Here is a 15,734-nt window from a genome sequence, read left to right as displayed (position 1 = left end):
AATATAAAAAAAGGGGAAACGTGACTCCTTCTTTCCCCATCTTGTCGTTTATAATCATAGCAACAATTAATAAGGAAACGAGCTGGGGGACTTATAGAGAGCACAGCGATTTTGGAATTAAAACAAAGTAAAACCTAAGAGTAAAACAATGACAAAAGAAGAAGAATATACGAGTTTAGAACATAACCATACTGATATGTAAATTAAATTATTTTAAATAGGCCTATTAAGAAATTAAGCAAATAATGGAATAGTAAGTTCAAAAGAAAAAATGTACCATATTTTTGAAATAACATACATAATGCTTTTATGAAAAAACTTCGCGAATATCAATTTTTCAACGTCAAACATGAAGGAAGAAGACGGATATAAAATATTATTTTATTTATTTGAAAAATATAAAATTTTACCTTGATTTGTTGATTCCTCTGGCTCTGGGTCAAAACTAGCAAACACAATAACAAATCCTTTATTTTAGTCCGTATATCGTCCGTTATGAATCGCACAGTCACTTCATTGCCAGTTGATCTCATCTCACGAAATTCTTTATCTACTGGAGAGCCACACAAACCATAGGGGGCGCCAGATAACTTGAGACTAGCATAATGTCGACCGTCATACACGATTACTTCATCTTGGTAGCAATTGATAGAATCTACAATATCAAAACTTTCAAATCGCAGATATATCCTTTTTCCAGGATCTGTGATGAGCGTAACTTTGCAGTCTGTGTTGTCAGTGTAACCATCCAACCCGGAGTGTGAGAAGATTAGACCGCCGTTCATTTGAATGTACTGCCAGCATTTGCTGCCTGTTTCTTCTGCGCCGAGTTGGACTAAAGCTGTAAAAGAAAAAAGAAAGAAGTTTAAATATTTCATATCATTAGTCATTATAAAAACCTTTAATTTATAATACATTTGTAAACCAGTCGCGCTTCGACGAGGTTCACGTCTCTTTGTAGTATGCCTTTATAATTAATGCCATTTAATCCATATCGTTGAATCTTAATTATGTTGCTATCTACTGAAGATAGCATTTTGGCGATTTCATTAATATTTGTTTCTACAGTTACCATGGTTACCCTGCAAATGTTCTATGAAAAGCACTGCATTTGTGTCAATATTATCATTGTTATGCACAAATGTGTACAAATCGTATACCGTCTTGCTATCTACGGAAGACAGTTTTATCATATAATTTTGTCAATGATTTATAGTTAATCTGCTATCTACTGAAGAGACATTTGATAAGATAAATTTGTGTACGTTTTTGCGTACAACACTCATTTCTTGAAGTTCTTGTGATTCTAAAATATTGTTATCTACTAAAACCAGCCACAAGATTATGATGTTTTAATATACATTATACATGACGATATTTTGTATAAAGCAAAATTCTTGTGTTAATAGTTTAATACTGCTATCTATTGCAGACATCATTGTCAACGTTAACGATACACTGTGTTTTGCATAATTATATTATGCATATTTGTGTCAAAATACTTTTGATTAGCTAAGTCCTCGTGTTTATCTATTATAGACATCATTTGCTTCGATGTAATGTGTTAAACATGTGTTAATATATGCAATTACATTCGATAATCTAATGTCTTGTGTTTGTAAATACTGCTATCTACTGAAGACAGCTTTTGCAAAGATTGTGATGTGATATAGGGCCTATTAATACAGATGAACACTGTGCAAAGCAAGAGTTTCGATATGATAATTTCTTGTGTTCGTAAAATATTGCTATCTACTGAAGACAGCATTTGCTAAAATATGTGTTAATATAATACATAATGCATGTTAAAGAAGTTTCGATATATTCGTGTGTTCGTATACTACTGCTATCTATGCTAAAATCAATATGGTTAATATACATGTATAGAAATTGGTCTAAAACAATAGTTTCGATACGCGATATAAGCTAAGTTTTTATGTTAATCAAAATACTGTTATCTACTGAAGACATCATTTGCCATGACGTAAAATGCATCATACTGTTTGTATATATAATAGTTTCCATTATAGCTCAAATCTTGTGTTTATAAATACTGCTATCTACTGAAGACAACGTTAATTTTGCAAGATGTTTATAATTGTGTTAATACATAATGCATACTATTTATTTGAAACAATAGTTTCGAAAAGTTATATTATGTATAAAGTTATATACATTTTTGCTGAGATGTGATATGTTTATAATACCGTACAGTATTATTTTGTGTAAGATAAGTTATCATGTATTGACATCTTAAAACGTTCTTAAAAATCCTGCTATCTACTGATGATAGCAATATTCTTACACCGTGTTCTTTTATATTTTCTCTAGAGAACAACACGTTTGTATGAAGATTTCTTATGTTTATGTCCAGTTCCGATTCTCTCTAGATATTGCACAAATTTGGCAACTCTTCTTCAAAATTGAGGAGAAAGCCTAATGGTTAACTTATATTATGATCAATTGAGAGAATGTCAAAATCTGAACCTAGGGGAATTAAGCCAGTGCCCTCACGTTTGCTTCTGTAGATTCCAAAATGATCTTGAAATAAATAAATAAAATTGAAGAAGGTTAGGACAATGAACCACGACTATAATATTCATGTCATATTCGTAACTTCGTATTACCTGATATGATATATATTATTATATCAAAGACACCATTGGTTATTGTTCATTATTTCCTGTATGCATGATGTCATCATGATCATTATCACAGAGTATGAATAATATTAGATTCAAGGCTAAAAACTGTGGCTTAAGGACCTTTATTTTCCTGTTATCATCGTCATGTTATTCAAATTGTATATCTGGATGAGCTCAACGGCGCGGCGTCATTAGAAGAAGTAGAAAAAACACTGAACGATTCCACCCATAATTAAAGGGCATTTTGAGATCTGTCAATCCCAAACTACACTACCGGCATACCCCATATGCAATTTTTTGGATGATGGGGTAACCATTAAAACGTGCACTTATACAGAAGGTATTTGCAATGTGTTATGAAACAAGCATAAAGTATTATTATCAAATTGACATTTATTTGGTGAATCAGTTAGGAGAAATATTGTATAAATGGATGATCTAAATGTCCCTTTAACCTGTTCGTGAATCCTGCCAATGATGAAGCTTTACTTGGAAGTATATGACGGGTATAAGTCAAGTACACGGTAAGTGTTGAATCACACACCACCGACACGTCAGCTTCTTGTTGTCCCATATCCTGGGTTTGACCCCAGGGCTTATTGAGCTTTAATTCGAATATAAATATATTTATACTTTCTTGGACCAAATCATTGTTAAAAGTCTTTTGCATGATTTATCATGTTGCCATATCTTTTGTCATTTATTCATTAAAACCATAAATTATATAATAATATTAATTATTCAAACTCTGCCACCAGCACGACCAGTAATCGCATTTACTTGCCTTGATAAATCTACAGGCACACCTAAAAATATAGAAGAAATTTGCTGATCAAAATTCCGATTTGAATTTTGTTGTTGTTGTTGTTGTTGTTGTTGTTGCTTTGTCATTTTGTCCCTTTTTTGAAGTTTAGCCGCGTTAATTTCAGCGATGCTTTTTTTTTGCAGTCAAAATTTCGAAAATCCAGGCCGGGGTATGTGTTTTGTTTTGAATTTCTTTAATAATTTTCAACAAAAAAAGGTGTTCCATAGAAAAATTTCTAAATTCCAAAAACAAACAAAACAAAACAAAACAAAACAAAACAAAACAAAACAAAAAAAACACGAAAGGTCCTTCATCATTCCCAGTGCCCCATCAATCAGTCACGATGCCTCCCCTACGCACTTTGAGATTAATGATCCAATCGTTATATGAGATGATAAGAACTATTTACTCATCAGTGTCAGAAAATGTAATGTATAAAGAGAGTGTAGTGTTTGACATGCACATATTCTGTCATAAATATACCACATTTTAACGATAATGGACTGTTGCACCAATTTGAATTGCTTATAATTGCATAAACCTGTGATATAGGTTAACAAAGATAAACTTGTTAATGAACTCATTAGCAATGTCATCTTTCTATCATTAATTAAGAAAATATGAAATCCGGGATATAAAACGGTTTCTTATTCTATGAAATGACAGTTTTTTTATTATGTAAAGTGCTCAAAGGAAATGAGTCGGGCAAAGACATGCAGTTAATATAATTTTTACTGATCAATTTATTATTTTATTTTATTACAACATAAATGTGTTAATATAAACCGTAGCCTAATTTGATACACTGCTTTAAAGGCTGTTTAAAAGTTTTAACAACTCGTGTAACGACCAGAGTAACGACTGTACTGCAGTATTGTTGTAAAAACAGTTAAACAGGTTGTTAAAATTCTTTAAGGCGATATAATACCCTGATTTTCATCAGTACCCATCTTCTTTTTTTTGTTGCAAATTTATGAAGTATATAAATATGTTCATCATCTCATGTCCTGAACTTATAAAATATCTCTACATACAAAGTGGTTTTAAACCATTTTAGAAAATCATTTTAGCCCTATATATTTTTTTTGTTTACTGTATCCTGGTAACTGAGATGTGTGTTTCATAACAAACCATAATTTATTCTATTGAACATGTCCAAGTAGAATACATGAATAGAATACATTAAATCCTTTGTTATATCTATAGAAATGTACTCACTGATTATAACACTGAATAAATTAAATAGGCCTAATCTCTTCCACATAGACAATTTAATACTACACCATGTATGTATCTTCCTATAATGTGTTGTTAGGAAAAGAGATCAAAAAAGGCTATAAGGTCATCAAAGGTCAGGTTATAGGTCAATTGGTTCAGGTCAAATTCAGGCATCAATTTTGAATACATGTGATAGTCTGTGATATCATACATGTCATAATGAGGCATCAATTTTGATATTTTGTCTGTTATTGGATATATAATGGAAATGTGTGAGGTGGATATACTAAAATACCTTGGGATGTAAATGGTGAGTACAATTTAGATTGCCTAGTTGAGATGGATTGGGCAAATAAATATAAAATAGTTACCAAAATCACAAAAATGAAGCTTACGGAAAACTACCTAATATGGTGGTATATGTGACAAAAAAAACAATCTTTTTCAACATTGCTGTAGTGTGGTTGTGGTAACCTGTTACCTATGGCTTAATTAAGTTTCAGTGACATAGTGTCGCAAGTTCAAAATACAAAATATAGCTCGACATTGAAAATAGAAGCGTTTTAACCGGTTCGTTTTGTGATAGTTGTGGAGCACCAAGTTCATGAAGTCATAAAAGAAATCAGGGACCACTTATTCCCATTTTACATATCAACATTATTTCCCTAATGTGTTAGCAACACATATCCAAAATTTTAACGAAATCCGTTGATAGTAAGCTTTCCAAAATGAAGTGAATTTAAAACATCAGTGATGTACCACTTTTGGCTTATACCATTAGAAGCATGTACGCGTCATTGATACTGATGCCACCAATTGAACGAGAAGATTTGCCCCTTCATTTTGCATACCACTTTGTCCAATTTCTTTTTCTCATTTCTTCACAAAATGCAAAAAATGCAAAAAAAAAATGCAATGGGTGTCTGTTAACCCCCTTAACAATTGTTTTAAAAATATTGTAAGCAACTGTTTGTTCAGTTCACCAATACAGTGTTGTAATAAACAGCGTTTTAATCTATTTATCTAACTTAATTTCAACTGATCCCGGCAACTGATGTAGATGGATTCTGACTTCCGATATATATATGAAGTGTATATGGTCCTGTGTCACAACCTGGGGTACCTTTGTGTTACATAGTAAAAAAATTAAATGGTTCATACATTTTACCTACACATCTCATTTGAAGTGGTTCATCCTTCTGAGCATGTTGACACCTTTTTTATGGAAATCGGTTAAAAAATGAGAGAGTGCGGGCAAAAACAATCACAAAGTAGGGAGGATGTAACCCCACCTCTTTTTTCCACATTTACAATCATTCTGAGCAAGTATTGGTCTTTTAAATGAACTTTTGTATTTATTCACTTGGTTTAGATGTCTGGGAGTTCATTTAGACATTTTTTACTAGATTCAAATTTTTAAAGGGGTTTTAAATCAAATTTACAATATGAATCCTCCCCTAATCCTCCTCCCCTAATCCTCAGCCACCCTTGGCACATTTCATGCCAAACGTCATAAGAAAATAATTGAAAAATATTTGAAAACAGGATAAAAACATGAGTAATATAGAATAAATTAGCCTCAATTTAAGACCTAATTGAATCTTCTAAGTGAAGGAATACTCAAGAGACAGTGTTTTGAAATCCAAACTGCACATCAAAATGTAACAAAGCCACCTTTTTGTGTACCCCAGTATATGGCACAGGATCATATTAATACTGTTTTTGACCATAAAACAGACACCGGTTGTGTCATCCACAACCTACATTGCCGACTAGTTTCTTGTTTCAATTGCTCATTATACCACACATGCTGCATGATTAACAGAATGACGGGTGACATTTTGAAGAGTTCTTCACTGCTGCAATTATCAACCCCGCGTTATCAACCCATCACTTGATTCTTGTATTGGTAATTCATTCAAACATGTCAAAGTGATTGACGGACGGTGGTGAACTTATAAGCCATTACATGTTTAAATCACAAAATCAAAATCTATACAATTATATTGTCTCAAGAAACACTAAAACTAATACCGGGCATGTTTGTACTTGATTGTATGCAAATTAGAAAATGTTCATATTTTATTCCCAAAATTTAGGTTGAATATGTCATCTACACTGGGCATTCGCACCGATCGCGTTAATACTTTGCGCAAGGTGTTAGGTTTCCCTTTTCAAACGAATTTGTTAAGATTTGGAATAGGCTAATTTCTTCCTTTAAATTCTGAATAAGATGCATCTAAAACGGCATTTAACCAAATAGAAGTTCATGCGTCCTTGAACTGATTTTTATTCATGACATATGATAATAAAAAAATAAAAATCATTTTATCTAAAATTTCAATTGAGATTTTGAGAAAACACTAAACCTGTTAGTTCTTCAGTTCAGTTAAATTATCTGCTATTTGAATTTCACTAAAATGAGGACCCCGAAAGTGGTCGTTTTCACACGTAAGAAGTTCATCACTGTGAAAACACATTTAAAAGCGTGCGTAAAAGAAGTTCACTGAAAACACATTTCATAAATGACACATCAAACTCAGAAAAGACATTTCATATGTCGCCAGTGTCTCCCCAAATAATAAGAGGAAACATTTTCAAACACTGATATATCGGTAGCTCTAAAATTAAAACACATGATTGACGCAAACCGGAATATAACGTTCTTATTTCATTTTTCAAGAACTTCAGATGTAAAATTAAATGTCAATATCAACCGGTATGACTCAGTCATGATTTTCAATTGAACGTACACGATTGATGAGTACAATGGTTTCATTTTTCCTTTTAAGTGAGCATCAATATCTTCAGTATCATCAGAATTCATTTTACCTTTAAGTGCAAAAATATACCTGAGGTAGATGTGGTTTTTGTGGCGTCGAAATTGCGAGCATGCTAATAGCGCAAGACAGCCCCTGTATAACTTCATGATTATGCGTGAGTAATCGAGAGGGTCATGGCATGGTATAATTTTCTCCCTCTTTTGCTCGTATTTCAACAATCTTTCTTTCTGTGTCATGCATAATAGTTCACTCCCTCTCTGAATATGACCTGTATACTGAATTATCTCCTCTCCTAACTCCCGTAGTCCTGACTCAACTTAACTATTCCTCATCTCCCTTTCTTCCTTGTCGATCCTGTCCTGTCATTCTTCGTGCTCTGTCCTCCTCTGACATCAGTTTCCTGTCCTTTTCCCCTATTTCTCTCCTTTTCTCCAGGACTTTTCTCTAACGTACTCGTAACTCACACCTCTCGGATTCCACTCCTCTCCCATTCTCCTCTCTTCTACCAGGCTCCTCTCCTAGTCTCCTCTCCTCTACCAGGCTCCTCTCCTCTACCAGGCTCCTCTCTTCTGTTCTACTCTCCTCCCCTCCCGTCTTCTCTACCAGAATCCTCTCCCTTCCTCTTCTCTACCAGACTCCTCTAGCTTCCTATCTCTTCTCCTCTCATCTCATCTCCTATCTCCCTCCCACTCCCTTCTTTCCATCCCCTTCCCACTGTCTCACGACGTGACTTCTTTTCTATAAGTTATTCTGAAACCCGATATAACATAATTATTCTGAAATAGAAGCTAATTGAAAGAAGCTCCCTAAAATTTAAGAAATTATGAAATGAGCGGTGGTTTATCAAAGATATAATACGAAAGGCATTTATCCAAACATTGCCCTACATTTCCTTCATAAATTCACAACCACCGTCAAGAAGGGACATTTTAACACATTTTTCGCGTGTATAAATCACGATTTATGAAATCTATTGGGAAATATTAAGAAAATCATGCATGCATTAAATAATGCGATTATTCCCTCTCGCTGTTGTTGTCGATATCTCACTTGTCAAGATATTTTATCATATTCCTATTGTACATTTCTGCGTGAATGGTTTGATGATATCTCACTTCGAATATTGAATCCATGAAGGTGAGTATTTTAAATGTTGTATAGATTAATTGCTGATATGCATGGCTGAAATGATTTTGAGTATATTAAAAGATCTTTCTGCATGATATCAAAACGTTTGTTAACACCCTACTGGAAATGTATGCCGCGTAAACGGTTTAATATATTGATGCGTTTAAATTATTAATGTTATCGGAAGAGAAACAAATCTCAAACTATGTATGGTATTATTTTTTTGGTATTGATATGGATTATTTTACAAGTGCTACGGTAAAATAATACGTACTTCAAAAAGGATGTTATCAATCGGCCGGAGGAATGAATTACAAATGCTTGAATTTTGACCCTATTTTATTTATGAGTGTGAGCGGATGAGAAAATAAACAAAAAACGAAGAGAATATCTCTAGAGCTGAGAAAATCAACAGAGGCATAGAGGAGAGAAGACGAGGAGATAAAATCGAGAGAAGAGGCGACTTCACTCTAAAATATGTTCCAAGTAGAACTAAAAAGGTTCTTACCTATCCTGTATGTAGGCGAACTAAAAAGGGGGCGTCTACGTCTCCACAAAGGCCAGAAAGAACCATTTGGACATACAAAGGGTTATGTAAAGGCCAATTTTGGTTATAATGTATGGAAAACGTGAGTTTTTCTTGGAATTATACCATGAAAAACTTTGAAACCATTTTGGGGTTTGTGCAATCATAAAACCCTAGCCGTCCTTAGAATCCTTTTTTTTTTAAGAGTGAAGATAAAAAGAGAGGAGATGAGAAGACAACATATGACATTGTTTTAGGGATTTAACATTTACTGATATGTTTTCTTAGGATCATTTTACAAGTGTTACATTTTTGTAGACAACCTGGTTTCAATTCCGCTATATGGGTAAAGGTTTCCCGAAATCTCAATAAATCCACAAGAGGGGGCGGGTTTGAAGGCCGGGCCGTAAGGGATCATAATTTTGGCAAAGAATCACGAAATTAATATTAAGTATATGACTTAATTACTGATTCAATTCCCGTAAATAGAATCAGACATCCAATGTTAAAATATAAGAACAAAATTAATACTTATTAACTTCTACACGCGTCAGAATGACGAAGATGGATAAATTTTATGTCTTTGAGTACATCAACAGTCATCTAAATTAATACACGACCTATTAAGTCGCAATTTTGATAGAGACGTCAATATTTATAGCAATTTGACAGCCCTTAAAAACCCACCTCAATATTTCCAATTCCGTTCTTTTGTGCTAAATCGTCTCAACTAAACAAACACAACACTATAGATGTATTGTGAACAATTGAAGAAAAAGCCTCGACCCGTAGGTCCCCTCTATAAAGTAACATGAATAGGGCACCCTGTACACACACAATTTCGTGCACTGCGTGAAATTTTGGTCTACGTCCTATCTAGGAAAATTCAATATTGAAAAAACGATTGAATATGGTGTGTGTTTTATTTTTTATTGTCATCTTTGGTAGAACAAGCGAGACAAGTGTTTTATCACAATGGGGAAACTTTCCCGACGTGACCAGCATGACAATTAAAAGAGTTCAGGAGTGCATTGTATGTTTTGTACCGTATTACTGGGATTCTCAGGTTGTGTAAACTACTACCGAATTTGTTTTAAAACCAAAGCTGAGCTAATTCCCATAGTAGGACCTATATGATTTGTATTTTCTATTAATTTTTTTTCAAAGCTTCTTCCAACATTGCAAATTGTTAATCATGGTGATTGAGTTTTCATTATTACACCGCTTTATCATATTGCCAGTGCAGGGTCACAGCGGGAAAGAATTTTTTTTTTTTTGTTCGGAGATCTGTTCCAAGCAGACTCTGGAAAACTGTCTCTATATACAGTAAATGCAATCCCGGGAATTCAATACCCTACCAACATTGGGCTCTTTTTAGGGGGAAATTGCCATAACGCCCGCCCTCGATTCGTATAACTTTATCTCCTGAAACAAACTTAACCACGTATACAAAGTGGATGAAGCCGGGACGTGAAGATGCATCACTCTATAAAAATGTCTGCAAGCGCAAAAAGTACCCGAAAATAAATAAAACTGGCACATGTATAGTGACCCTTAAACCATCACATGGAGATACCCCTGTCACAAGTCTAGAATTGTACTAACAAAAGGGGCTACCCTGTAAAGCTCAGATAAATAAATATCTTAACATCCCAACACTACGCTCGCAAATACTGAAATTCTGGGACTTTTGGTATACTTTTCCAAATTTGGGGTGCGTCGCACCCCGCATCCCCCCCCCCTGCGTACGGGCCTGGGGGATGGGGAGGGCATGAGGAGTCAAGGCGACTTTCAAGGGGGATTTGATGAAAATGGTCTAAAACGGCATAAAAATAAGGGGTGGTGCAATAATTATGTACCCCCCAGGGGTGAATTATAGGGGGGGCAAAGATTTTTGGCAGGCCAAAAGGGGGGGCAAGCATTTTTGGCAGGTCGAAAGGGGGGTCAAGCGATTTTGGCAGGTCGAAAGGGGGGGCAAGCAATTTTGGCACAGATATTTTGGGCACCGTTTCTATATTACGCCCTAAAAAGGCGTAGGAAAACGTTACGAACACGTTCAAATATGCAAAATTTCCTGCTCGCTGCGCTCGCATTATATGTTAAGACAATTTAAGGTTTTAAATTCGGGTTCCCAAAAATCTTGCATGTGTAAGGGGGGGGCAAAGATTTTTGGCACGTCAAAAGGGGGGGCAAAGGTTTTTTGGCACGTCGAAAGGGGGGGCAAAGGTTTTTTGGCACGGCCAAAGGGGGGGGGGCAAGCGGATTTTTGGCAGACCATTTTGAGAATTCACCCCGGGGGTACACATAATTATTGCACCACCCCTAAGGAGTGAATGTCGCTCTACAAAGATTCAATGGCAATTCACTTTCAAAAATGAGTGAAATTTTAGTTCATTCGTGTGATCACTGCAGGCACCCCCGTGCTCCATAAAGAATGAAATTTCAATATTTTACGTTTAGAGTTCGTTTCCAATTCCATCTCAAACATAGTTATTAAAACGATGTCAAAAGGTTGTTAAAATGGTTCAAATCACAAACGGAATCTCATTTGTATATATAACCAATACTAGTATTCATTTAACATTCTGATATGTCACTGGTATATCGTTTTTGATTGACATTATTAATACCGATCCCAGCGTCTCTAAACATGTCAGAAATGTCTATTTGTGAATGTTTATTATGAAAATAGACATCTGGGGTTAAGGGTCCCTATATGATATAGGCCTAAGTTCTGCCAACTTCGAAATGGGGGTACCAGACACGGCAAAATGTGTCTGATAATATTTTATATTGGTTTGAGACAAATAACAGGAATTTTCCATGAGTAATGGGGCAAGCTATATAGTTTGTTTGATTTTGAAATGTCTTTAAACTATAAAAGTATTAAAGTGAATATATTCAGCTTAAGGGGGTACTACACCCCTGACCAATTTTGTGCCTATTTTTGCATTTTTCTCAAAAATTATAGCGCATTGGTGACAAGTAAGATATGTATATTATAGGGGCAAGGGCTACAACTACTGCACTGAAAATTCAGCAACTCAAGGCAAGTAGTTATTGATTTATTGATCAAATATGGGTTTTCCCTCATTTTTGACTGTAACTCCACAACTGTTGTCTGTGCTGAAATAAAATTTCCAGTGCAGTAGTTGTAGTCCTTGCCCCTATAATATACATATCTTACTTGTCACCAATGCGCTATAATTTTGAGAAAAAATGCAAAACAGGCATAAAATTGGGCAGTGTAGTAACCCTTAAATGAAATACGGTATGACCAAAGAGCGCTTAACTATGGCTATCAGCTCGCAACAAATAAATATGCTTATGCACTGCAAAAACTATTACTCAACATTGAGTATTTTTATTATTTTTATTTAGAGTGTATGGTATGTTATAGATTTATTTGACAGAAAGTTGTTTAAGGGGGTACTACACCCCTGACCAATTTTGTGCCTATTTTTGCATTTTTCTCATAAATTATAGCGCATTGGTGACAAGTAAGATAGGCCTATGTATATTATAGGGGCAAGGACTACAAACTGCACTAAAAATTCAGCAACTCAAGGCAAGTAGTTATTGATTTATTGATTAAATATTGGTTTTCCCTCATTTTTGAATGTAACTCCACAACTGTTGTCTGTGCTGAAATAAAATTTTCATTGCAGTAGTTGTAGTCCTTGCCCCTATAATATACATATCTTACTTGTCACCAATGCACTATTAATTTTGAGAAAAATGCAAAAATAGGCACAAAATTGGGCAGGGTGTAAGTACCCCTTAAAATGTTATTATGTACCATCACCATCACCCATTATAATAACCCTCCCCACACATGCATTAAACATAAACATGAATATACAGTGCGATATGTATTATTTTAAAGAGGGATATACATTTGAATACCACTAATCTGTTAAATTGAAATAAGTAACACAGCTTAAGGACTTTTGATTGAATTTGAGATAATTGGAAAGAGCTTCTTAATTTGAAAGCATTTTACTTGTCATAGATACCTTAAGGTGACATCTGCTTAATTGAATTATGATAATCGCTACCTTAAGCATGCGCGCCACCAAACCTAAGTGCATTCAATTCGCTTGATCATGTTGGAATTCAAAACTCTGCCAAACTGACATTCATGCACCCAAAATGCTATCACGTCCCTTCTTCTGTCCATTAAGTGTGTCACAAAATAAATGCATATACATTGTATGTAGGACAGTGTCAAAACAAGCCAAGAGGGACCACTGGAGATATTCAACCAGGACCACGTATATGAAATTAGTCTTCATATGACCATTAAAAGCATACCCTGTATATACATTCTCTATTTCCTTCATTTTCCGTGCCACTTTTTATGACAAAAAAGGTTTGTATAGAAAAGGGTAGTATTGTCATGATTGTGACCGCCCTATTCGTGTACAATAAGGAAAGCGTGTCAGGAGGTTTCTCGAGGGATACTAGCGTTCTAGAATAGGACAAAAACCAAATACAAATAGTCAAAGGGTCACAATGAACAGTTTCCAAACTCTGTTATTTGAAGAATTTGAAGTGCAATCGTTAAGAGTGTGTTTTTGTAGCGAGCAGTTTAAACTCATAAATGTTATATTGCAAATTGCATACATTCAAATCGACGTTTGTTTTATTTACAAATACTTAAAGTAGCTTAGAGTAGCTTAGGGCTACTACAGGAAAAGTTAATATTAAAGTATAAATATAGCTTTAAAGTTTGTGTTAATGTTTGTGCATATTGACGTTTCCTGTGTTTGTTGTAAAGATAATACGACTTCGATATATAGAACCATATTGCACATTATCATATAGCAACATATCATTGTGTGTTATAATATAGAAACATATTGTACATGATATAGAAACATATTGCACCTTACATGATATAGAAACATACGCATACATTATGATCATGATGATAGAAACATATTGTACATTATCATTATTTATGTACAATTATAATGTACATTATATAGGAACATATAAAATTGTACATTATGCTATAGAAACATTTTGTACATTAAACATATTGTACATTATGATCATATTGTACATTATGATATGGAAGCGTATTGCATATTATGTTATAGAAATATATTGTACATTTTAATATAGAAACATATTGCACATTATGATATAGAAACATATTGTACATTATATTATTGAAATATATTGTAGATTATGTTATAGAGATATATTGTACATTTTAATATATACATAAATACACATAAATATATCGTACATTATGATATAGAAACATTGTATACATTATGATATAGAAACATATTGTACATTATATATAATATAATGTACATTATATATGATATAGAAACATCACGATATAGAAACATATTGTACATTATGCTATAGGAACATATTGTACATTAACCATATTGTACATTATCATGATTACATAATGTACATTATGATACTAAGAAACGTATTGTACATTTATATCATGATATAGAAACATATTAGGTTTGAGCAGGTTAATTGAAACCAGATAATTTAGGATCTTTGTTGAAATGTACTTTATCACTATATGAAGATCAGTGATCAATAAATGTTCCAACACAGGTGTGTTTTCACCGAATAAAATAATATCAATATCTATAATTCAAACACTACAAGGAATTGAACAACCCCGCTTCTACATCTTTAGTCACGTCCCGAGTGACATCCGCATGATCAATGAATGGAGTTACTGAAATTAGACATCTATTTTTAACTATACAGGCTGGGATTATTCAAAGAAAAGAGCTTTGCTGCATGTAAACCTCTGTTGAAAATATCGAAATACAAGGTTCCATTTAACAACTCCCGCTTCTAATATAAATTTTCGATACTAAAATTACTGAATCAGTTAATATTATTTGAGTGAAATAAATTATTATATAGATCATTCCATGTGAACGTCAGTTTTGACCATTAGACAGTACACAACGCACTGACAATTTCAAATCAGTGGTTTCAACTAAATTGAAGAGATGAATTTCACTGATATAGTGATAAAATATAATATTCCACCCATTTAATACGATATTCTAAATCTACTTACTGGTATTATACGCGAGAGCTGCTTGAGAAATCAACAGATGCGTCAGGGCAGTCCATATTATAAGAAACATCCTTGTAAACGTACTGTGTAAACACATCTTCCAACGATCCATAGGAAACAAACATGAACTTATAAAAGCACCAAATTGGGTTATGTTTTATCCTGCATATGTTCCACGAGTGTATATATTTAGCGCGGAAACCAAACTCAAATTTGGTTCAAAATGGCTTAATTTCGCTACTGTCTTGCTTTGCGCTATACTCCAAACAGACCCTGCAGCAGTTGTGAGTGTAAGTTCTCAATGGCGTACTCCACTATTACTCGAGGTAAGCCGAATGAATAGCGAGCCTCGTTTGACTTATGTCAATCAGGCTTTTCCACCCCTCTTGACGACGTGTGAAAGCCCATTGAGTTTGGAATGGGTTTATTGTGAAATTGACAGATATGACAATGGTCGTGGTAATTAGGCCCGCCTTTCTACACTTAGTGAATGGTATTAGGTTATTGAGATGGATGAGCGCTTTATTATATATCAACACAAGTTTTTGTCAGAAAG

At 34.1% G+C, this 15,734-nt stretch overlaps 1 protein-coding gene across 1 annotated transcript in view; it reads right to left on the bottom strand.

Annotated features, from left to right (window-relative positions):
• Positions 1-15,467, bottom strand: part of LOC140136193 (uncharacterized) — a 47,088-nt gene extending 31,621 nt beyond the window's left edge. The window contains 3 exon segments of the mRNA XM_072157900.1: positions 411-476; positions 479-841; positions 15,179-15,467. Coding sequence (XP_072014001.1) covers positions 411-476; positions 479-841; positions 15,179-15,290 — 541 coding nt within the window. The 5' untranslated portion in view covers positions 15,291-15,467.
• Positions 15,468-15,734: the final 267 nt, after the last annotated feature.

Source organism: Amphiura filiformis, chromosome 16, assembly GCF_039555335.1.
Source record: "Amphiura filiformis chromosome 16, Afil_fr2py, whole genome shotgun sequence".
Classification (NCBI taxonomy): Eukaryota; Metazoa; Echinodermata; class Ophiuroidea; order Amphilepidida; family Amphiuridae; genus Amphiura; species Amphiura filiformis.
The sequence above is the reverse complement of the archived record's forward strand: the minus strand, read 5'-3'. Positions and strand labels throughout refer to the sequence as shown.